The sequence below is a fragment of the Ciconia boyciana genome, chromosome 7 (genome assembly GCF_034638445.1).
Source record: "Ciconia boyciana chromosome 7, ASM3463844v1, whole genome shotgun sequence".
Taxonomy (NCBI): domain Eukaryota; kingdom Metazoa; phylum Chordata; class Aves; order Ciconiiformes; family Ciconiidae; genus Ciconia; species Ciconia boyciana.
The window spans coordinates 56,931,412-56,955,968 of record NC_132940.1 but is presented as its reverse complement, the minus strand read 5'-3'; the positions used below and the strand labels follow the sequence as shown (position 1 = coordinate 56,955,968).

At 62.1% G+C, this 24,557-nt stretch overlaps 1 protein-coding gene across 2 annotated transcripts in view; it reads left to right on the top strand.

The window, feature by feature from the left end:
* The first annotated feature begins 20,826 nt into the window (after positions 1-20,826).
* The window catches only part of EPHB3 (EPH receptor B3), a 28,382-nt gene continuing 24,651 nt past the window's right edge, over positions 20,827-24,557 (top strand). For both annotated transcript variants that reach the window (XM_072866931.1, XM_072866930.1), the window contains exon 1: positions 20,827-21,020. In XM_072866931.1, coding sequence (XP_072723032.1) covers positions 20,924-21,020 — 97 coding nt within the window. In that variant the 5' untranslated portion in view covers positions 20,827-20,923. The remainder of the gene's footprint in view (positions 21,021-24,557) is intronic.

The following is a 24,557-nucleotide window of genomic DNA, read 5'->3' as shown; positions in this document are numbered from 1 at the left end:
CAGCCCCAGCCTGCTGGGTGACAGGGCTCAGCTGGGGGAAACCAGAGCCAGGGAAAGCCCCACAGAGCAACACCTGCAAGTGATGGAGGGCTGGGCGCTCTTACAAACAGCTTGCATGCCCCCAGCTGTGTGATGGGGTGTTTCCCTGCAGAGCAGCAAGGTCTGGGCTGGAAGACAAGGGACTTGTCTCCTGCCTGTGGGTTCAAAGGGTGAAAGGCATCCTGCCCTCCCTAGGGGAGGAGGGAGGAATATTTCTGAGGCACCTCAAGCCACGGAGCCCTCCTCTAGGTTAGTGCAATCAAGCTAATTGCAGCCCCTGTGAGGGGTGGGGGGCAGGCAGGTGGTCTCTGCCATGCAAGACCCCAAGCTCCTGCCGTGCTGCATGGGAAGAGCCTGCCGGAGCAGGGGACCCAGTGCCACAAGTCCCGTGGATGCTGGCAGTTCCCGTGGTGGCTGGGAAGGGGCTGGATCCTGCTCCCCTGCAGTGATGTAAATGTCTCCCCAAAAAGGGCTGAATCCCAGGGTGACAGCGTGTGCCTTGGGACACCCAACCAGGTGCTCCCAAGGACGGGCAGCCCAGGGTACCACTGAGCCGGTCCCCGTCCCGGGGCTGACAGCTCACCCTGCGACATGCTTGGCACCGGGGCTGGAGCACAGTGCCATGTTCACCGGGGTGAGGGCTGGGTGCCGGGGTGCGTGCCGGGAGCCAGCCCGCCCAGCCCCACCACGTGCCGCCGGGTTTCCTCTCGACCATGCCAGGCCCTTCCCTGCCAGCTGAGCTTGAGGTGAAGCATTAACACTGGTATCTCTGTTAATATTGCTATAAAGCAATAAAGGTAACTTGATTGCGGAAAGGCAGGGAGACCAGCGGGTTTGGAGCCTTTCCACAGGACTGTTATTAGAGAGCTCGAAATGAGAGTTATTAAATTACTGCTAGGTACTGCCGGCTTTTCCTAACAGGGAGACTTCAGCTTGGCTCAGAAACTTAAGCTCTGGCTTGTTCAGGTTAATTAAAAGAGAGCTGGACATCTTCCAGGGCCTTGCTTCCCATTTCTGACGGCCACCCCCTCCCCTCCAGGGCCCGGGCAGAGCATGCCATGGGCACCCGCGGTGCCTCGGGCATCGGCACCAGGCGGGGATGGGAGGCCAGGGGAGCCGGGCTTTGATGTCCTGGAAGATTGTGACCCCCACAGTTCCCCGGTGCCTTTATGCCATCCATCCTGGGATGCTTCTTTTAAGGACAAATTAAAGGATAATCCTTTTTTTAAGGATTTATGTGGCTCCTCATCATGGAGAGCAGCAAACCCAGAGCTGCCAGGGAGGGGAGGGCAAGAGGGATTGGCTTTGCCCCAGGGAGGCAGCAGGGCCTGCTTCGGAGGGGATTGCCTTCTCCGGGCGGGGAGCAGTTTTCCTTTCCCCTGTGCCCAGCTCTCCCCGCCGCTGCTTTGACTCCTGCGTCAACCTCTGCGGGGATTTTTCTGCTCCCTCACTGGGTGATGGAAAGTTTCTGGCAGCCCCCTCCCCTCGCCCTGGAGCGGATCACCTGCAGAGTGGCCTTTGCAGGGCTGGGAGGTGCAGGCAGGTGGCTGCGCTGCCTGGCCGGCCCCCCCGGGATGGGAACGACAGGCAAAGGGGTTGGGGGGCTCGGGGCTGCACTGACCCTCCCTCTTCCCTGCCTGGCTTTGATTCCCGGGCTGCTGGGGAGGGAGAAGGGGGTTTACCAAGTGCTCATGCTGCAAGAGCTCCCATTGCTCTCTCCTGGCACAGCTTGCTCCTGTTCCACCTGGCCTCTGAGCAAGGGAGGACCGAGGCCCCCGTCGATCCCAAGCGGGGCTGCTGCGAAGGAGTGGGGCTGAGCCGGCTCCCCCCTGGTTTTTCCCGCTGTCCCTGGGGAAATGAAAAGCTTCCAGGGATGTGCGGTGCCGGGAGGGTGCACCCCACTGCCCATGGAGCACCCCAGGGAGGAGGGTGTGGGGTGACCCCCAGGTTGGGCTGCCATGGTGGGGAAGGGTCCTGGCCCCATCCCCTCCCCAAAAAACACCTTTGGGAGAGCAGGGAAGACCCCCAGCTCTGCAACTCTTCCACCCAGCCCCAAATTTCCAGGTGGTAGAGGGGTGCCTGGATTTGGGACTGACACTCCCGAGAGGGCTGGGGACAGCTGTCCCACCTCTGGCAGCTCTCCCAGGTCCCTGGCAGGACGCCGGGTGCTGGGGGGCAGCGGGTGAAGCGGGGTGCTGTAGCTGCTTGCTAGCACCTAGCACCCCACAGCACCCTCCCCTCGCCTGCCCCGGCTGGGTTTTCGGGCCAGGCTGGCGGAGGTGTGGGTAAATGCTGCTCACAGCTCCGTTAGTGACTCAACCCCCTGAAACGCTTTTTGGACTCATTTTCCCAGAGAGAGTTTAATGGGGTTTGTCGTGCCAAAACCCCAAGCTATGCCTCACTTTCATCCCCTAATGCAAGCCATATATCAAGAGACACTAACGGAGCAGGGAGGGTTTCTGACAAGGGGATCCTGGGAACAATCAGCCAATACCCCCTCCCCAGCCTGCGCCCCCCTGTTTTGTGCATTCCTGGTAATGTAAATAGAGAGGCAAGCGCTCGCAGCCCTCCTCGGACCCGAGGAGCCCGTCTGGGGACGGCGCCAGCAGCCCTGCCAGCAGTCTGCTCTGGGGGCTTCGGCCAGCGCTGTTTGAAGTGTCTCGAGTATCAGCGTCGGCATTGTGTCCCCAGGGAGAGCGTCCCCGGGGCCACCCGTGCCCCCACGCGTCCCTGTCCTGCGCACGCGGCAGTTTGGAGGCGGGGGGCTCCAGTTCAGTCTAAATTGGCCCTTTTCCCCCCTGAAAAGCCACCCCTCCTGTCTCCTCTGCCAAAACAGCCTTCCTCCTAGCAAGCCATGAGAGGAGGATGGAGGGTGCAGCCCTGGCACCGACAGCATCCCAAGGGGGCTTTGGGGCCCTGAGCCCCTTTGGGTGCTGACCACTGGGTCTGCCTCCTCCCCCGAGCGGCCTGGGGTCCCTCCATCCCTTGACTGTCACAGGGTGGGCAGAGGTGCAGCTTCCTTGCCCCGGTGAGGTGGGGATGGCCACAGCAGTGGGCCAGGGCTCTTGCACCCTTTTCAGGGCAGCGTCGGGCGCAGGAGAGCTCATGGTGGGTTGGCACTGGGCACCATCTCCAGGGACAGCCTGAAAAGGGGGAACCGCAAGTGGGTGCCCTTTTTGTGGTGCTTTATGAGGCACGGAGAAACCTGGAAGACTTTCTTTTCTTAATTTAAACACCCATGCATTTGCTTGCTGAGCCTGTTAGCAATGTGGGCTTCAGCTCTACTGGACGATGCTGGCCGTGTATGGGACTGTGTCACCTTGGAGGGGACCTGAAGCCAGCCTGGGCATCCAGTTTTGTCCCCATGTGCTTTGCCCACCATCCTGGGAGAAACCTGAAGCCATCCCAGGCAGGGCTAGGGAGCCCAAACCAGGCACACCTCATCCTTCTAAAGGAAAAAAAAAAAAATCAAGCCAAAAAACCTCCCCTGGGAGAGTTTCCAAAACAAATCCTGAGCCTTGGCTCACTGCACAGAAACGGGAAAGCTCCCGGAGGTTTTCCTTCAGCTTGTCCAGAGGAGGATCCCCAGCAGTGTTGCAGCCAGGGTGAGGGACACGGCAGCCGAGGTGCCACCGGTGCCGGTCCCTGACCCCCAGGCCATGGCAGAGGGCATGCCGGGGAGGCTCATGCTGGCTCATGTGCCAGGAGCGGGGTGGGTGCCAGCTGTGGTGTCCTCGGGGAAGTCCCAGGCCAGCAGGAGAAATCCCCGAGCCGAGCACCCCGGGATAGGCTGCAGAGCCGAGGGTCTGTGTGAGCAGGAGCAGCCCCTGGGACCACATGTGCCCAGGGAAGGCTTCGAGGAAAGAAGGATCTGGGATGGCGGCAAGCAAGCGAGTGGGCTCAGGATGAGGAAGAGAGACCCCGGTGGGGACGGGGACCCCTTGGGGCCACCTTCCTTGTCCCCAGCCCAGCAGGGACAGACCCCCGGGGGAATGGGGCTGCTCCTCTCCATCGCCCGTGTGCCACCATCAAGGATGCAAGCAGGGGCAGGAGGTGGGGGACCCCCAAAGCAGGGAAGGGGTGTGCTCCTTCTGGGGCTAGCTCCCCTCCCATCTCTGTTGGGTGTTGGTAATTCAACCAAGGGCTGGGGAGAGGAGGAGAACTGCAACATCCCCCACGCAGGAATCGCGTAAGAAACGCAGGAAAGCTTGCTCGTGGCTGCAATCAAAGCGCTCGTGGGGTGGGGAGCGGCACCGTACCGACTCACGGCTGAACCAAAGCCGCTGCAAGGAAATGCCAGCCCACGCCAGTGAGGGACATCCCCATGGGACTGGGGACACCCTGTCCCTGCGGGAGCCTTCCCCGTGGACTGGCCACCATGCCACCGAGTGGCATCGTTCGGAGCGCCCATGGCCCTTTCCCTCTCCCACGCACCCACAGGGTGTCCTGTGATGGGGCCAGTGACACTGGGTGGCCCTGTGGGACCCCAGGGAGCGTGCGGGGGCTGAGGGCATTTGCGAGGGGTTTATTTGCCAGGACCAGCCCTCCACGGCCCTGGGGTTTACAAGGCAGCCGATGCGGCTGCTTTCTCGTGGGCTACAGCAATAAAGCTTGCCGGGGGGTCAGAGGTGATACCGACTGCTCTTAAGTGGGCAAAACTGGTGGTCTGGGATGGAAACTGAACTTCTTGAGCCATAATCAGAACCAGCGGAGTTAAATTCCGATGGCTAAATACCAAGGACTTAGCCTAAACATCTCTCCCGCCTTGCTCGTCTGTCCCAAACAGGATCCTGCAGCGTGCGGTTGTTTGGGCAAGGTCAGGCTGCCCGTGTGTGAGATTTGTGTGCCACATCTCCCTGCTGCCTTGAGATCAGGCATCGCCGGGGCTGCCAAGTTTCCTCCATCTCGGTGCGCTGTTGCACTGGGTAAATACTTCTGCAGAGCCTGAGGAATCTGGAGACCTGCAAATGGATGCAGAGTTAAGCAGCTGTTGGTTTCAGGGCTCTCCAAAGCGCCAGGGTGAGGTTGATGCTGGAAACCTGAGCCCTGTAATTGTACTTTTCTGCCCGAGTGATATCTGAAGGGTTGGTTGGTTTGTTTGCGTGTTTGTTTGTAGTACAACTATCAAAGGAGGCCTCGGCGGTGATGCACACCGCTTCTAAAAAAGGGCCTGCCCTGGAGCCAGCACCAGCCCTTCTCCAGGTCGAGCCACTACACGTCCCCATAAGCATAACCCGTCCTACTGGTGGCGGCTCCGGAGGCATGCTAGCATTCCCGCGGGAGTGGGGGATCTCCTGCCATGCCTGAAAACAGGCTCTGACATCTCTGAGCACTTCCAGGAGAGCCCCAGGAAGAGTTTTCTGCAGGGGGCAAGCAGTGGGTGCAGAAGGATGTGGCCAAAATGTGGCTGTGCAGAGGGAGGGGGAGCAGGGGAGTCGGCAGGAGCAGGGCTGAGCAGATGCACCATTGCATTTCCTCGCTCGTGGAAAGCCGACAGAGACACACACCCACCCCCAGAAAAAGACACTAAAGAAATGCAAACATGGCCATGCATCTCACGGTCCATGTGCTGACCACAGCGCAGTCCACCGCGGAGACTTGGCTTGACCTTTCACGGGCCAGTTTCTCCATTGGCCAACCCAGCAGGGAGGTGGGAAAGCCTTCGGCAGCATCCACCACACAAAGCCACCCCCATCCCAGCGTCTGCCCGGGCATTCGGGCACCTCCACCTCGCCAGGTCCTGGTTTCTACCTCCAGCCTGCGGGAAGAGTCACTACTCCCTGTGGCAGGAGGTTAGCGGAGCGCCGGGCGGGCTGCTGAGCTTTACCATCAGTGTGGTTTATTACGCTCATTAATGATGTGGAGAAGGCAGCGTGTTAGCAAAAACGTGACATATTTAGGTTAGCTAAGGCTGAAGGACTCTGCTGCTGTGGGAAAGGATTGCACGAAGATATATGACATTCACCATGGGCCCGTGCGAGATGATGCATCTTGGATAAACTAATCAAGATAATTCACATATATTGTCCTAAATTAATTATAGCCACTAAGTACAAGCCCAACATGTCAATGCAGACAGCTCAATTAAGAGCTCTTATTCAATATATGCTGATGGTCAAAAGAGCAAAGAAAAGATTACGCTGGGCAGAGAGTACGGAGCAAAGCGGTGGAAATATTGCACTATTGCTGCTTAAATCAACACAGCTCTGCCAGCACGTGGAGGGGAGGAGGGCGAGGGTGATGGGCACGGGGTGGTGTGGTGAGAGGCTAAAAAGGCACAAAAAGGGACCTGCTTCAGCCCTCTCTTCCTGATAACCTCTTAAAAATGGAAGAGATCAAGCATATCCAGCAGATTTTTAAATAACAAGGAGAGGGGAGAGCTATTTTAAAAAGCAAGTGTTATTTGGGTGGAGCAGGAGCAGGAGCAGGGGTTCCCATCCGCGCGGGGCAGTGACCCCAGGGCACAGCGCCCGTGCACCGACCGGTGCCTGCATGCCCAAGGAGAAAAGGTGGGCACGAGGAGAAGGATGTGCCCAGCTCTGTATACAGGGGGCGAGACCAGGAGCGAACGCTGCATCCCGGCTTGAGAAAGGACATGGGAAAATTGGAGAGGCCTGCAGGAATATGGGAAACTGCCTTTGAGTGGGAGTCTGAGGCAGGCCCCTGTCTATTTAGTCTATCGCAGGCGAGGTTAGGATGTGACTCCATCGCAGTCAGCACGCACCTCCGTGGGGAAGGGATTTCTTTCAGTCAAAAACTCGTAATGAAACCCAGCGGCCGGGGGCTGGAGCGGGTCTCGCACCATGGCAGGAACTCGCTGGGGGCCGGGAGAGCTCTCCATCCCCCACCCTGCATGGTCGAGGGGCTCCCTGCAGCCTCCCTCCAGTCCGGGTTCCTTGCCCTGGGTGCCACAATGCTCAGCAGGGCACCCTGACACCAGCACCCTGTGCCCAGGGCAAAGGGTTTCGTGCCCCAGCCCAGCAGTGGTTGTGGGAAGTCTTCGGGCTGATTTCCCTCCTGCAAGACTGCGGCCAGCATCATGCAATCTGTTTTCATTCCTATTTCATGAGATATGAATAATTAATGAGAAACACAATGCAGGGAGGATAAGAAAAAATATATATAAGTATATGCACACATATATATAGCGTTAAAAAGAATTAAGGCTCAAATGTATGGGGGATGTTGCAGTACGGCAGCTGTGAAAACATGGGGCAGAGAGCAGGGACACGGGGGAGACTCCTAAAAGGCAGGTGGAGGGGTTTTGAGGGATATAGAGCATTGGATATAGGTGCTGTCTCCTATGGAGGGAAGGGCCCAAGCAGGCTGCCCTGCAGAGCCCTTGGGGTCCAGCAGCAGGGACCCCAGCCCTCCCGCCTGGCCCGGGAGCTCCCCGCAGGCAGAAGCATCTTCCCCAGCTCCTTCCCCAGAGACGTGCAGGGCTGCGCTCCTCTGAGGAGGGCGATGCCAAGGGCAGCTCCTGTACAGCCCGAGGAAGGGGCGAGATGCCGGCACCTGTGCTGCAGTGGGAGGTGAAGCCCAAGGAAGGATGAGAAACAGCATCTCTGCACCCCGGGGTTTTGCAGCCTGGAGGAAACCACCCTCCCCAGCCTCTCGGCAGCAGCCCAAGCCCTGCGCGGTCGCTGCTGCTTCTGTGCAGGGTTGAGCCTCTTGCACACGCGAAGGCTGGGCCGTCCACAGCCAACAAACAAGCAGCTGCGTTGTGCGCGGATGTGTGAAATCCAGAGACTCTCCCTCCAGCTGCGCGGCAAAGCCCATCACCTGCTGCATCAGGCCTCCCAGCCATCAGGATGAGCTCTCATTGGCAGTAATTAGCCCCCCTGCAGAGCTGTCACCCTGCAACCCGGCCAGTCCTAGAGAGCCCATTGCAATGGGCCACTGCAAGAAGAGGGCTGGTGTCCCCCTGCCCCACGCTGGCTGCTGGAGCTGGCCCTGCAGAGGGGTGAATCCCCCAGCATCGCCCCAGCCTGGGGGACGGGGACAGGGACGGGGACGGGGACAGGGACGGGGACAGGGACAGGGACAGCTGCTGCTGCCTTCCCGCAGCCCCAGCTCCCCGAGGCCAGGCACCGGAGCTGTGGGGAACCGGCCGCCTTCCTGGGAGCCGCCCTGAGCTAACCCGCAGCGATCCTGCGGCAAAGCCCCTCGGCTGCTTTTCCACCCCAGAGCTGAGCCGTAGTCCATGGCCAGACAGAGGTAGGGCGAGGGGTGGACACAGGGGACGGGGAGCGCCTTGAAGGTGGCCAGTGGTGTAGCTGTGGGGGATGGCTCCTGAGCTCGGGCATCATTGTGGTCACACCTTCATTTGCTCATGACATGGGAAGCCTGGGAGTCCCCCACAGACACGGCTTGCATTGCATGAAATGAATTTGTAGGTTCTCTGCACCCCAGCAGCAGTCAGCCCCTGTGGTCAACCCTGACCCAAGGGGTGGACTTGGCCCCCTGTAACAGGAGGGACTGTGCTTGGGGGTGTGTGGGGTCCCCACGTGGGGATGGCAGGGATGCATGGCCGCACTTGCTGTCACCTGCACCCCAGCCGGCCCCTGCATCCTGGTGGCACTTTGAGCAATGCACCCAGCGGTGCAGGGGCTCCGATAACCCCCTCGGACGCACGTTGCCCAGGCGAAGCGTGTGGGGCCATACCGCAGCCCCAGCCACGACCGGGACACAGACTGCAGCTGCTCCTCCTGACAGCCCAAGAGCGGGGCGTTTTCCTCCTCCTCGCCCCTGCCCTCAATTTCCATCTTTTGAATCCGCTTCACCCCAAAAATACCCTCTTACCATAACCCCGCTGGAGTCCCCCTCCTCACGGTGCCCTGCCCAGTGCCCGCCACCTTCCCCTCCAGCTCGTGCCCCTGCCGCAGCAGGGACCGGGTGCCGGGCTGGCACTGCCAGCAGGACAAGGTCTGCCCGCCTTGGGTTCGCCCAGCCCGGCTGTGCCCGCACCCGCCGGGGCTGGGGGCAGGCAGGGGCGGCCAGCGGCCGGTCCGGCCCATCCTGCCTTTTATCCGCGGAGTCGGTGGCTCCCGTTTCCCAGGTCTAATTTATCACCTCGCTTTTTATAAATGGGTCATTTCCCATCCCCAGCCTGAGAGACAATTGCGACGGGCCCTGGCACCGCGCCACGAGCTCCTTTCAACTTCATAGCGAGTTCATCAAAGGCCCGAGACGCCATTTCCCTAAACAGTAAAAGTGTCAGAGAAGGAGGTGTGTTGTGAAGCCTCGGTGACAGCCAAGTGCTTAATTAGTGGTAATGCAGAGTTTACAGCCCCCCTCGCCGCCTCCCCCCGGCCCCTTGTTTCTGGGAAGGGCGCGAAGGGTGAGACAGGTCTCTCTGCTGCTCGGTGACCCGTGATGTCCCTCAGCGACGCAGCGCTGGCAGAGGGGACGGGGACGTCCCAGCCCAGCTGCTGCAGGAAGCCGAGGAGAGATTTCCCTCTGCAATGCTCCCCCGAGAGCATCCCCATCCCCGGGTCCCCCTTGAGCCGCAGCCCGCCCCAGCACCCATGGGTGCCCCGGCAGCCACAGGCACCCTCCAGTCCCCTTCTGCTGGGTGACCGGGGAGGATGTGGGAAAGCCCCGGTGCGGGGTCAGCAGCGGAAACGCTGTTTCCCACCCAGCCGTCCTCATCCCAGTCGCTGGCTCCTGGCTCCTGTGATGCCTCACAGCCCCTCAGGACCTGGTGGTGGGGCACCAGGCCGGTTCGGGGCTGCGTACCGCTGTCACATCCCTTTCGTTCCTCTCCTCTCTGCACTAATCCTCTCTCTTTTCCTCCAGAAATCACCTTTCTGCCCATCACGCTCCCTGCTTCTCTCTGGGCTATTTTTACCGTATCCTTTTGGCGACGGAGCAGCTGGAGCCGAGCGCGGTGACTTCGGCATTCAAAGGCAGAGCATAAGCATTAATGGAGCTGATGGCGTTATAAAATTGGCACTCATCTCTCCCACCACTTTCCTAATACGGCCTAACTTCAGCTGGGATTTTTAGCCACGGCGGTGCATTAAGCAGGGGCTTCTCGCTGCCTCCCACAGCTGCCAGACACGTTCTCCCACCCCTGACCTCACCAGGGGCCAAATTTTCCGTCAGAAGTTGCCAAATACAGGTAAGGCTCAGAAAGAAAATCCAGAGAGGTGGTGATGTGGTGCTTCATGCACCCCATGCACAGGCGCCCGCAGCTCCCAGAGGAGCAGATCACCGTGGGGAGCACTGCCGCCGCCGCTGCAAAGTCAGAGGAACAGAGACTGAGCGGAGAGGGCTCCCCCATCACTTGGCCATCAAAGTACCACGTCCCGCTCTAGGATGAAGCCGGTCCCAGCCTGAGCACCTCCGTGCCTTGCTTTTCCGCCTGCGAAGGTGCCACGTTACCACTCCCGGGACATGCACGTGGCCGATGGGGATGAGCAAGGTGATGGGCAGGGCCGTGGCACTGCTTGCTATCCACGTTCTTCGTCCCCCCGGGGGCCGGAGCAGCGCTGAGCTGACATAAAGCAGATATAAAGCTGATTTTCATTACGGAGCAGTCTCGGAGGAGCGCCGGGTCTCGCCGTGGGGCCCCACTCACGCTCAGCGGGGCTGCGACGCCGGCGGCTCTGCTTACTCCCCAGGCACACGCCCCACGCCGGGTGATGGATGGCATCTCCCCGCCACCATCCCGTGGCACACAGGTGGAGCTGGCCCAGATCCACCCCGGGACGGGATAACAGCTGTGATGGACCGAGTCCCCACATGCAGGACCGTGCCGCCCCAGGCACAAGACGTCCCTGCCTGGAGGAGCCCGTGGCGGGACCTGGCAGCTCCCCAGCTCCCCGGCACATCCCACCTGGCCGCGGTTCCCCGCTTTGCCTCCCTGGCCTCGAGTTTCCTGAGTGCCGGGCTCTCCCCCCGCCACCCTCCTCGGCACGGCTGGGGCCTTGCAGCTACAACCAGGAAACTATAAAACTTTACAGAGTGCGGCTGGAGAGAAACAGGAATTGCTGCAGTGACTGCCAGAAGGGCCAGCGTTAGATTCACAAGATTTTCCAGGGCTTGGACTCGCCAGGAAGGGATTTATCCACCTAGGAGGAGCTGTAAAAACTAAAATTAAATTCTTCATCTTGGAAGGGGAGGGGGGAGAGAAAGAAGAAAATGCTTGACCTCCCCCCGAATGCTCTGCTGGAGGCCAGGACCTGGGGGGGGGACGGGGGGCACCCACGGCTGCACCTGCTGAGCCCCTGGCTGAGGGGGCCCTGCCCCAAACACTGTGAGTGGGTGCTGCTTGTCCTGGGGCCTCTGCCCAGCACCCCTCCAGCCTGACCTTTGCCTTCAGGGCATCATTTGGGAGTCTCTGTGGGTGCCAAGGGGGAGTGTTGGGGCCAGCGTCCCCTCCCCGGTCCCTGTTCCCGTTCCCCATGGCTCCATCCCATGCGCTGCCGTCCCTGCTGCCAGTGAGGATGGTGCCGGGCTTGGTGTGGGGGCAGTTTGGGACCCCAGCAAGGGGTGAGCAGGGATGTTCCTGCCGGCCCAGCCTGACAGCATCCCAGGGCTCGATGGGGGTGTTTTCCGTGGTGTTTTGGGGGCTGGTAAGCAGTTAGGAGGAAAAAGCCATGCTGGCCTGCGGGCTTCAGGGACATGCCACCGCACCCCCGGTAGCCATTGCAGGGGACGAAGCAGTACCTGGCTGGGTCAGGAGCTGCTGCTTTCTGATGGGGTACAGCTGATTTGGGGGCTGCACCCAGCCCCCATCTCTGGGTCAGCCGAGCCACGGTGGCCTCCCCCGCTTTGTGCTGGGGCCAAGGGGATCGGATCCAGCAGCTTGCCAAAGGAGAGCAGGTCCCCTCCTGCGCTGGGGCCACCAGCCTGGAGGGATTTTGGGACCCGGACTGCCCAGGCACTTAGCACAGTCCCAGGTGCATCTCTCTGCCTGTCTCCTTTCCCTGCCCTCTCCTCTGTGCTGTGTGAGGTCCTCCCTCACCACCCTGCTCCTCCCCATCCCACCAGGCTCCCACGGAGGTGGCGGGCAAGGGCACGCCAGGGTCACCCAGCCATGGGCTGCTGAACTGGCCCCAGCACCCGTGGGCTGCTGGAGCAACACACTCCGCATTCCTCTACATCTCCTCACTGGCTTTTCCCCAATATAAAGGTGCATACAAATGCTTTTAGCAAAAGCCCACGCTGCTGCGGGCCTTGGGGGCTGTTTCCCACATTGGGGGAGCCGGGATGGCCAGTACAGCATCCCGGCTGGTGCGCGGTGGAGAGGGCTGCACCGTGACAGGCTCTTTTTAGGAATATAGCGCTCATGAGGTGATAAATCTTACATTGCCAGTCTCTTTGCAACAAGCCGAGTCCCTGGAGCCTCGCTGCTGAGCAGCATGGGCAAGCATCCCACCACAGCCAGGGAGAAGCTGGGCTGCTCCTCCAGACATGTGGAGGCAAAGATCAAACAAGGCTCGCTTGAAAATCTCAGCAAAATTGTGCCAGAGGACATGACGGATGTCCAGGCCAAGCCAAACCTGCAGATCCGCCATCGCTGGCTCCTGGGGCCAGCCGGGCTGTGCCGGGGCCCCAGCAGCCCCGTCTGCCCGGCTGCTGGAGCGGAGCATAGCATGCTAGCAATTTGGTTTGTACTCACACTTTCAGGCTGGAAAAGCCAAGGGAAACCTGCAGATGAGAAGTTCACGTGCAAAATCCTGTCAGCTGAGAGCCTGGCTGCTGGCAGCACTGCGTCGCCAGCGTCCTGCCCTGCTGGGACGCCCAGGTGCCGCTTTGCAGATGGGCTTTGCAGCGGTTTTCCTTTTATTTCAATTTTTTTGCCTGCAACAGATTTTACACCAAATGCATGGAAGCACTGCTGCAAAAGTGTGTATCGGGGAATGCTCTTTTGTCGCTTATTCTGGTTTTCTTTCTATTTTTTGCCTGTTACTGCCAGTGCAGGCTCTTAAAATAACTGGCTACTTTAAACCGTGTCCTTTTGTTCCGCGGCTGAGCACTGCTGGATGCCAGCTGGAGAGGAAGGGAGGTGAAGTGTCAGGGCCCTGCAGAGAGTTTTAAAGGAGGTTTATGGTGATGGGGACAGCGTGTTACACCCTGAGTCCTTCGAGCTGCCCTCTCCCTCACTGCCAGCCTGTGCCGTGAGTTTTCCCAGGGAAGCACTGAGTTTGCAGGTTCTCAGCTGGCCCCTGCACCACCACCCAAACCTCATCCAGGCTCCAAGGGGGCAGCCGCACATCTGCGCCCCAGCTTTGCAGCCTGCCGGTGGGTCCCCCCACGGTACCACGTCCCCCGGGGACTCCTGCCAGTCCCCCCGACTGCAGACCCCTGCCCGCAGGGCTGCCCCTTTCCCACCCTCGTACCATCCGCTTTGCAGCAAACTTTTTGAATGATGAAAGCTCCCAAGAGCTGGAGGGGAGAGAGGGGACGGAGGTCGCGTGGCTCCCTTGACCTCAGTTAGTGTGGGAAAGGGCTACGGCAAAACTGGTGAGGAACTGGGAGCCAGCCCCAGGGGAAGCAACAGCTAAGCCTGGGCTTATCCCTCCCGAGTCCAGCGCTGGGGCAGCGGATCAAATCCCAGGCAGGCCGGGCGCTGCCTGGCACCTCTCCCAGGGTGTTTGCACCATCGTCCTCGGGTGCCCCAGGAATGCGGCGTGGCGGGGAGAGGGGATCCCTGCAGCCGGGGGGGACGGGGGGTGCAGCCGGCCGGGGTGCTGCCAGCGGGCTGGGCTCCACCACCCGCAGGGCACCAGGGCTGGGTAGGAGCCCGGCTTGGAAGCACAAAGTCGGAGGCTTGTGCTGTGCCTGGACACGTCCCCGCTTTGTTTATTCCTTCAGCTTATTATTTTGTTTGACTATTCCTGGCTGCCTTTTTCTCACGGTGGCTGTGTTTATTTAGCACGGCTAGCCTGGAGGCCGCCGGGCTCGCGCGTTGCTGCCGAACAGAGCCGTAACCCCCGCGCGGCAAGTGCAGCGCCGGGAGCCCCACGCTGAGGTTTCCCCGTGTGCCTGGAGGGGTGTTTGCAATGGGTGGGATGGTGTTTAAGGGGACAGTGGACAACATGGTACAGGAGGGTGGTCACGCGTGCTTGGTGCTGTTGGTGTTGCCGGCACACGGCCACGCCAAAGGGCTTTGCCAGCTGCGTGCCTTCCCACCGACACGGCCCTGCAGGGCTGGGGCTGCTGCACCGAGCGGAGAAACCCTGGGCAGGAAAGAGTCAAGTTTGGAAAGCGTGAGGGTGGCCCACAAAGAGATGCCACCCCCATGCTGCCAGTGATGCTCCTGGGGGACCCTGTCCCCACCAGCCCCCCAAGGTCCTGGGTGGTCCCAGAGCCCGTCCCCCTGTGGTACCAGGGTGATGTGGAGGTGCCAGCATGCCGTCAGCCCTCCTCCTGGCCCCGGCTCACCCCTCCGTTCCCAGGCCCCATGCAGCATCCCCCGTGGTGGCAGCCCCTGAGGACCTGAAACGCTGGGTCCTCTCAGTGCTGGGGATGCGGCTGCGGCTGGGGGCCGAGGAGCCATGGCAACCCGGCAAGGATGGGGGTTGCCATGGCGACGGGAGGCGCAGCATCCGGAGCTGGCTTTGGGCGAGGGATGCTCCAGGTGGGGTGGGAGGCAGGACCGGGGTACCCCCCGGCTGGGGGATGCCAAAGCCTCAGCTCGGGGTCCGGGAAAGCCCCCCTGCTGCAAGGGCTGCCCCTGGCCAGCAGTGCCTGGAGGGGATGGGCAGGCGGGGGCTGGCAGGGTCCAGGCCCTACGCTTGGCCCTGCCGCAGCCCCGTTGTAGCCACTGCCACCGTCACCTCTGGCTGCTCCCAGGCAGCCCCGACGGGACACGGTGCCAGTGCCCATGCGCTCTGTCCAGAGGAGCGACCGGCTCTGCGGGGCACGCAGTGTCAAGCAAGGCCTCTTGGCTTTTTGCAGGCAGGAGGGTCTGCAGAGCATCTCTGCATGCTTCAGATACGAGCATGAACCCCAAATATCTTGTCACCCCACTTGGGGGTCACTACCCCGCACTTGGGAATGGCTCTGCGGGGTCAGGCTGGGACACAGGGTGGGATTCAGCCCCTAAATCGCTCCATGTCTGGAAAGCATCTGCTCCCCGTGACTAAGGCTGCCCCCAGCTCAGGGCCAGGCAGGCGAAGGGTGTCTGCACCGGCATTTCAGGTGCAGCACCCTAAAATGTCACTAATGGGGCCAGGCTGCTAATTGCCTGGTCAGCAAAGGTGCCCAAGTGGGCAGTGGGCTGGGTGAGGACCCCACCATGGGGCATCACCGATTGACATCCTTGCATTGGCCCTCCCAGCCCCACGGCCACCGGCTCGCGAGCACGTCCCACCGTGCCCCGTCCTGCCGCCGGGCTGGGAGGCAGCGAGGGGAAGGGGGTGATGGGAGGCGGCGGGAGGAAACAGACCTCCCAGCCGGGAAGCACGCGGGAGAGTGACATTTGCCAGACACCGATGCTGCTTTTGATAAAGAGTGGGGGGCAGTTTGCTGCCCGCAGGCACCCACGTTTCCCACACCTCCCAGCAGCTGGGGCCGAGCCTCAGCCCCCAGCCCTGGAGCCTTTGCCTCCTGTTCCCCCGGTGCTGTCCTGGCAGAGCCGGAGCCGCGCGAGGCCGGACGCCTCCTTTCCCTTTCGGACCTGGTGGGCTGCAGAGCAGGGGGGAAAAAGGCACAAACACTGAATTTATATTTTTTTTAAATGTAGTATTTGTCAGCATCTGATGAGACAGGGCTGATACAGAAGTGAACCGTGTCACCTGGACAGCATCAGCACGGTTGCAACATGCACCCCACAGCAGACGGACAGGGCCAGCTCTGCAAACACACAGACCTCATCGGATTTTTTCCCAAGGGCTCATCCCCAGCGCAGGAATCAGCCCAGGAGCCAGGTTTCCAGCCACCCTTCCTCCTCACAATGCCTCCCAGGGCACTGGTACCTGGCGGGCTGGGTCTTTTCCCCCTGCAGAAACGGTGGCTGAGCTCTCCTGCAAGCGCGCGCCGGCAAACGGGGCTGGCAGGCGCTTGCAGCGATTCCACCCTGAAGCTTGTGGCTGGGCTTTATATCCTAAGCCTGCTTCAAACTTTGCACTGGGAGAAGTGATTTGTCTGCAAATGTTATGTGGTTAAAATAAATGCAGAGAATTTTAATCCTGGGAATTTGGAAAGTAGGAGATTTAAAATAACAAAACCCTTTCATATGGCACTTAATCCAAAATTAGCTGGGTTTTAAGTTTTACGGCGGTAGCTGATCATTCCTCGGCCACCTCCAGCTTGGTGTGGGGAGAGGGGGGTCCCCAGATCCCCAGAGCGGGAGGCAGCGGGGCCTGCAGGACGGGCTCTCCTGGCCGTGCCGTGCTGTGCCGTGCCAGGGCGGTGCCGGAGCAGTGACGGCACTCTTTTTTTGTTGACATGGAATGGATCTCCCACAGCTACTTAAGGTTTTAATTGCCCTGTGATTAAAGTTTTCATTACTAAGCAATTAGCACCTGAAATTTTAAGTGCTGAAGTGTTTAACTGCATCCTGTAGCTGCCAGAGTTGAGGGGTGGTGGATGTGGGTGGGACAGGAGAGGGTTTTGAAGTGGGGACCAGGAGCGGCGGGAGGTGGCCGCCTCGCCGGGGCCCAGCCGGGCTGGCACGGGCGCTGCCGGCTGCCCCGATCCCGCTGGCAGCACCAAGCACCCGGCAGCGCGGGGAGGAGCGCCCGGAGGGGCGAGCACCCAGGGAGCCTGGGAAGGAGACAGGCTGGAGCCGGCACTGACCCGGCGGGAGACGCGCCGGCTGGGCGAGCTGGCACATGGCGGTGCTCCCAGCCCTGGGAACAGGGTGACGGGGCCCCCCGCGCCCCCCTTGCACCAGGGATGGCATGGGGGACCCCCCAGCAGCCACACGGCTGCCCCAGGTGCCTGCTCAGGTGTTGCCCCTTTAGGTGCTGCCCTTCGGACAGCGGACATGGAGATGCCACCTGATGCCACGATGGCCCAGCTACAGCGGTACCCAGCCCAGAAACAGCTTCCCGCAACCCCGGCACAGCTGCGCTGCTGGTGAGCAGGCAATGGAGAACTCTTGCAGGGCTTTTTCCCCCCTCCACTCGTGCCACCCTTCAAACACACGTCCCCATATCTATCTTGTGGCAACGCGCTCCCAGGGCTGGCTGCCTGGCGAGGAATGCACTCCCTTCTGTTTGTTTTACAGCTCCTGCTAGGTAATTTCATTTGATGCCCCTTAGATCTTCTGAGAAAATAGGAATAATTGTTCCCTAATCATCTTCTCCCTGTTAAGTTGCAGCTGAGGTTGCCGCATGCAAACGAGGTGAGGGGCGGTGGCTGGGCGCAGCGGGCAGGGTGCGTGGGTGCACCCCTGTGCGTGGCCGTGGTCTGACACACACCATGCGTGTGCCGGTGAGTTGTGGAGCCGTCACCGGAGCACGTCGGGGCTGTGTTTGGAAACAGGGTGTGAAAGTCAGGCTTGCTCCAGCGGGATGGGGTCTCTGGGTGGGAAATTTCTCATAGAGAGAGGGCTGGGCTGGGAGGTTTGTCCTCTGAACATCCACGGCCGTTGCTGCTTTTTGGGGCTTTCCTTTCGTCTCTTTTCAGCAGATCCTGCCATCCTGCCACTCCCATCTGCCCGGGAATGCCTCCCGGGGACACCACGGGCACCATAGCTTTGCCTTGCAGGCTGGAGGGCTGTTCTAAGGCAGAGCATCACTAACTCAGGCCGATGCTGCAGACACGCTCCCCCGTGTGCCCCACGGCCCCGTGTTTCACCTCTCAGCCCATCCCTGCCTACGTCGTGCCGACACGGTCCCTGCTGCAGCCCTGTCCATTTCCAGCCATCTCCCAGGGTGCTGGGGAGGCGTCGGTGGAGGGGACCGGGGCTGAGTGAATGTGTGCAGGGACATTGCAGGGCTGGGGGGTGCCTGAGTTTCTACAGGTGTGCATGTCCCCCGGCCACAACATCACCCCGTCCCGCGGGGGCCGCAGCAGCACCGTCCTCAGCACCAAGTCCTTGCACAAGTGGGCGGGTTGGTGTTACAGAGCCAGCCCCTGCCCGCAAATACCATGCAGCTACCACAGTTATTTCCTATTGTGCAGGCACCGGAGCTGCTGCTCCCCAGGCCGCCCGCCGGCTGCAACACCCAGGCAGTGACCCGGGGCTCCCCAGCCAGCTACCTGTGCCGCTGCTGGCCGGGCCCCGAAATCCTCAGCCCCCGGCTGGGACTGCAGCACTGCACCCACCTGCACCGGGGGAGCGTGAGCCCCCAGGGAGAGGCCGACTGGCAGCACCAGCCCGGCGGGAGCAAGCAAGGGGTCATTAATTACAGCGTGCGGGGAGAGAGGGGATTATATGGAGCATCCTCCCCCTGCCCGTGCCCCCCCGCTCCCTGCTCCAGTTTCTCGTCCTTTTTCTGAAATGAATTCCTTTTGGGCTGAAATTTGCCAGGCATGGCTTGGCTCCAAGGGGAATTCTTGGGGAAAGTTTAAGTAAAATTGGTTCAGCCATCTTTAAGTTATTCAAGTGTGAATAAGCAATTTCCCCAAGTGCTCCATTCAGAAATTTTGTGCTTGGGTAACTCAGACCTCTGGAATCGCAGAATAAACAAGATTTCTGCATCTCGCTAAGCCGGCAGGCTCTGGCTGCAGGGGTTGGTACGGCGTCTCCGGTGGGGAGAATTTCCCGGGAGTGACTTTGCAGTGAGACAGCAAATCTTCCCACCCTGAGTCTGGTCCGTGGTTAAGTTTCTCGGCATCTCCATTAGCCCCCACCGCTCTCCTTCCCCGCTGGCACAGCATCGTACCCCGGCACACTTGTTAACAGTGCCAGCTTCACTGCTCGCTTCTCTGGTGCTTGTCTCCTTGAGTGACAGCGTGTTCAAATCAACAACTTTTGCTTCTTTGCTCAAACTTTCGTATTTTCCACCATGGTGACCCCCTTTCTGCTGCCTTGCTCCCCAGCTGCATCCTTTTACCTGGAGAGTGCAACGCCCCACTTGCTGCTTCTCCTGTCCCTTGCAGAGATTTATCACAGTCGTATGTCATGTCCCATCTTAAATTAGCACGCTGCCTCTCTTGACCATGGCTTTTCCCTCCAGGAATCGTGCCTGGCGGTGCTGGGGCACTGCGGCAACCCTCAGGACATGGCGTCCTGGCGAGGCTCCCCGCAGCTCCCAGGGGATGCCAGCATTCCTGCAACAGGAATTGGTCATCTCCAAATTTTCGGCAGCCCAAGCAGAGCCCAGGCCCATGCTGATCTCTCTGGCCAGGGCTTGGGAAGCCAAATCTTACTGGGACTGGGATTGAAAACGCCCGTCCACGGCCCTGGTGGGTTTGTGCAGCAGAAGGAGGAGGCGATGCGGACATGCTCTGCATCCGTCTGCACAGCAGAGAGGCTGACCGCGGCCAGCCCCAATAACCTCCCAAATTCCCTCTCCTGCCAGGAGCTGCGGGGAAGGTGGCTGGGAGCATGGGCCCACAGCTGCCCCACTGCGCCGGTGCGGGGATGGGGCTCTGGCTGCACGAAGAGGGAGTTTCTGGGGCAGGTTTCTGGGGCGGGGAGCGCTGCAGCGAGGCGCTGCTTGCAGATGGCAGGCGGCTCGGCGGGGGCAGCCCAGATGGCTGTGCCACGGGTGCGAGGCTGCCCGGGGCAACGTGCCCAGCCCTGCACTCCCCTACCCCAGACCTGCTGGAGTTCCCGGCCACTCTGGGGACCAGGGGCATCAAAAAGCCCCAAAATCAGGGACTCGGGGGATTTTGCTCAGCCCTCAGCCAAGGCCAACCCTCCCCAGGCATCCGACGAGGAGATTTGTGGTGTGGCACAGAGGACCAGGACAGGTCGCAGCCCGTGTCCCATGCCTGGCACTGTAGGGATGTGTCTGTCCTGAAGGATGTGGCAATGCCCGCTCCAGCTACGGGGACAGTGTGTGTGCACCATGCCAAGAGAGCAGTCTGTCCCACACAAGGTCCCAAAACCCCCCCGTGACAATGGGGGGAGAGAACGGGGAGAGAACTGAGGCACCCACAGACTTGGAGGCCGTGGCTGTGTGCATGGTAGCCAGCACCATGCCCCACGAGGAGCGTAGTGGGGAAGGCACGCTGGGGGTGGGGGAAGGGGGTGCTGTGAGGGGCCACTGCATGGTGCTCTCTGTATGGTGTCACCCTGGCCAGGGTCCCAGCACTCAGCCCTGCCACCGGGGTGGGAAACATGGTGTGGGGGGGACGGGATGGGGTGGGTTGGGAAGGGATGTGATGCGATGGGATGGGCTGGGACAGGATGGGGTTAAATGGGATGGCACAGGGTGAGATGCATGAGATGATGGGATGGGACGGGACGAGACGGGACGGGACGGGACGGGACTGTAGAGGATGGATCGGCAATGGGTGGCACAGGTAAACCAGGCTGCCAGTCGTGGGGCACAGAGGGGCCCACGGGCCCGTCCGCACGCACACTAACAGGCTCACGCACCCACCGGCCCCCGGCGGGGGGCAGGGCAGGGCGGGCAGGGGGCTGCGGGGCGGGCCGGGAGCGCGGCCCCTTTAAGAGCCCAGTTCCGCGGGCGGCCGCTGGGTGGGGCGCGCTCCCCGCCCTGCGCCTCCCGCGCCGGGGGGCGGGGCCACCGGGGGCGCGCCGGGCAAGCGCCCGCCTCCTCCAATTCATCTTTCCGCGGAGGCTCCGCCCCCGTCCCACCGCCGCCCAATGGGCGCCGCGCTCGCCGTCGCCAGGGGCGCCGGGTTGCCAGGGGCGGGCTGATTGGCGGGCCGGCCCCGCCCCGCGCGGCTCAGCGGCCGCAGCGGCGGCGGCGGCGCCAGAGCGCGAGCGTGGCGCGGCGGCGAGAGGAGCCGCGCGTGGCGCCGAGCTCGGGACTGCCCGGCGGGGCCGCCCGCACCGCCCCCCGCCATGGCCGCGGCCCGCCCGGGGGCCCCCCCGCCGCCGCCGCCACTGCTGCCCCTCCTGCTGCTCCTGCTGCTCCCCGGCGGCCGCCGCGCTCTGGAGGGTGAGTACCGGGCGGGCGTGCCCGCCCGCCGCACCGGGGCCCGTGCGACCGCGCCACACACGCGCGCACCCCTCCGGGGTGTCCCCGGCCCACCGGGCCTCGTCAGCGTCCGCCGCCGGTTCGGCTCGGCTCGGCTCGACTCGACTCGACGCGCCGCGGACGCCCGGCTGTCCCCGCGGGGAGCTCGCCGCTGCAGCGCGCCCCGGCCCCGTTCCCAGCGCTTAGCCGCCCTCAGTAGGTTTCAGAGTCAACGCCCCGTGGAACCGAGCCCGGCGCGGCCGAGGCGCGGCGGTCGCGGCCGGCGGCTGCTGGCAGGGAGCGGCGCCTCGTTGGATACCCGGTTCACGTTCCGAGGCTTTTCGCCACGACCGAGAGGGCTGGAAAATTAATATTTCTTTCAGTGGAAGCTCGCGGCGTGCCAGAACTGGTGGGGCCGCCGGAGGAGTGTCCGTGTGCCGTGTCCGGCTCCATCCCTTCCCCGGCAGGGCTCGCCGCGCCCGCCGCCTTAACCCCCGAGGCTCCGGCGTGGGACCGCCGGGGCGAGTGGCCACGCGTGCCGCATCCATCCCCGAGCGGGGCCGCGCTCCGCGGCTCGCCCGCCCCCGCCGGCGGGGGAGAGAAGGCGGGGAGGAGGGCAACCCCCCGCGCTCCGGTGGAGTTGGCGATGAAAGGAGGGGTAACTGTCTCCCCCTCGGAGGGTGGACCCCGCTCCGCGGGGCAGCGCCGTCGCCCCCCGGCTTTGAGCCAGAAAAGCGGCTCCTGGCCCCGCTGGGGCACCGGGGCGTCCCGGGGCGGGCGAGGCGGCTCGCCCCGAGCAGGAGGAGGAGGGGGCCCGGGCGGGTTTTTGTCTCGGCACATTGTGCGCGGCTCCGGCCGGGAGCGCCGGGGGCGGCGACGCTCCGGTGTCCGGTAACCGAACCCGCTGCCGGAGCGGCGGGAGGGGGCTGGGGAGGGAGGGAGCGAAGGGAGAAACCCCGGGCGGAGAGGAGCTGTCGGTGCCTCCGCCCGGGCGGGGGGCGGCGGGGGCTTTTGTGTGCCGGGAGGCAGTCCTGTGCTCGGGCTTCCGCCGCCGTCGCCCCGCGGCGCGGGGTTTGGGCTGCGGCACCGGGGGGTGACCGCGGGCAGGAGCCCTTCCCCGCTGCGGTGTGTTGGGGGGACACGTTTCCTCCGGCTTTGGGCTTTGTAGAAAGTTTGGGGGGTGCTTGTTGCCCGTGTTTCTTTGCACCCTCCCTCCCTGCGATTTTTTTTTTGTCTTTTTCCTTTAAAGGGGAAAAAATAAGAAATCATCCTCCTTTGTACGCTGTGGGAAACGGAGCTGTGGGCCTGCTCGGTCCGTCAGCTCCGGGCTGAGCCGGAGCCCCGCGGCAGGAGGGGAGGGAGAAGCCTGCCTGCACCCGGCCCTCTCGGGATGGGGGCTCCCGGGGCCCGCCGCCCTGGGGAGCCCTGCCTGCTGGAGAGGTGCAGGAGGATGAACTTGTGGGCAGGGAGCAGTTTGGGAACCGGGGAAGGAAGGCCAGCATTGGGGCTGGCAGCAGCGGTGTGTACGCCCGGGGACTGTCCCGCCAGTCCCTGGGGAGGCAGGGAGCCCCGGACCCTCCCCTGCCGCCGCCGGGGGATGGAGCGGTGTGAAGAGCCGCATGGACAGAAAATAAACAGCTCCTGCTGAGGAGTCGCCGGGTTTTCTCAGCTTCCCGAGCGTGCGGAGGGGTCAGGGGCTGAACACGCTGGCCGAGGAGGTCAGGGCCCAGCTGGGGTGCCAGCCCCATGGGACTGCTTTGGGGCTGGCTGGCAGCCGCCCAGCATTTTTGGGGCTGGCCCTGATTGCCCTGGGATTTTCTTTTATTTTTGTTTGTTTTTTTTTTTTTCCTTTTTCCTTCGCTCTTGTCCAAGCTGGCGGGAAAGTTGCAGTTGGGCCGGGAGAGGTTTCTGCCTTGCCCAGCGTTAGGAAGCCGTTGCTCGCATCAGGGTCAGCAAGCTCCCGCGCTTCTGCTGCGCTGGGCATTTCTGGCCGCTTCCTGATGGGGACCGGTGCGTTCGGGTGGTTACTGTAAACCTAGCGTGCACGTTTGTTCGGATAGTTTAGTGCTGATCATAAATCTGGCGTGGCCATAAATCTGCACGCGCGTCCTGCAGACGACAACGGCAGCGAGCGGTCCCTGGACCTGGCCACCTTGCCGTCCCCTTCGAGGGGATGACGGGCTGGGCTTGCAGCCGGTACCCGGCCGGGAGGGCAGGGGCCTCCGGGGCTGGACAACGCTGCCCGTTCCCGGGGGGATGGCGGAGAGTTGGGTTTCTTTCCAAGGCCCCATGGGGGTGGAGGGGAAAAGCTGTGCTCGGCAGCAGCTCAGTGAGGGCTTTGTGCTGCCGAGGAGAAAATGGTTTCTCTCTAGATCCTGTAAGTGCGCTGGGTCTGTTTGAAGTCACAATGTGTTTTTCTTCTCCGGTTCAGCAGTCCCCGGGCCGGCTGCAGAAGGAATGCTCTATCCAGGGGCAACAGCGGGTCCTTTCTCCGGTGCAGGGGTTGGAGCTGAGGAGTTTGTCCCGGCGGGGCTGTGGGAGCAGAGGCCCTGCGGGGAGCGGACGCGGTGAAATGGTGCAGGGAGAGCACCGCGTTCGAGGCCCTTTGCCGACCGTCCAGGGATGAAACCCCAGGCTTCAAAACGCCCTGGCCGGAGGGAGCGTGGATGGCCGCAGGCTCGCTCTGCCCCTTGCCCCGGGGCTGCGGGTGGGCTGGGACCGGGACCTGCTCTCTGGAGGAGCCGCTTTGCGGCAGCTCCTGCCCCAAGCAGCCTCTCTGGGCATGGGACTCCGTTAAAAGTTGGGGTTTCCCACATGCTCCACCACGAACCCCCGTGCAGAGGCATCGCATTGCTGCACGTAGCCCCGAGCCAGCTCGGGCTTTGGTGAGGTAGCCAAACTCCCCCGAAGCAGGAGGATTTCTAGGGGGGATTTTCCTCATCTGGGCTCTGCCCGTTCGCAGCTCCCAGACCCCCGCCGGCCGTTTCGCAGGCTGATCACGCTCCTCTCTGCACTGGCAAACCCCTGCTTAATTGACCCCTGTACTGGAACTGCCAGGTATTTTCTTGGCAGGGAGATCTGCTTTCCGTTTAATTACTTTTCACTGAAATGGCGTGTTTCTCGGCGGGGCGATGGGGGGAAGTTAGCCCTGCTGTTTTATTGATGCTCGGGGTAGGGCTGTGAGAGAAAGCGAGTCGTGGGGCTCCGCAGTGTTCGCTGGATTCATTAAATCTCCCGTTCCTCACTAAAAGCCCCGCTTGAGGAATCCAGCGGCCCTGTCCGTGCTCCCGAGGTGGGGAGAAGAAGGGCTTTCCTTTGTGTCAAGCAGAGCATGCGGAGAGCCGGGGAGAGGGAAAACTTGCAGCACCGGGGTCCGTTTGCAGCCCCGTGTTTCTCCCCGGCATACGGCTCAGCCAGTGAGGCTGTGGGGCCGTGCCCGGCCAGCCTTCGCAATTGGGAATAGCGGCCTCTGGTTTTTAAGGAATGAACCGAAACTCCTTGTTTTGTTGTGATGACTTA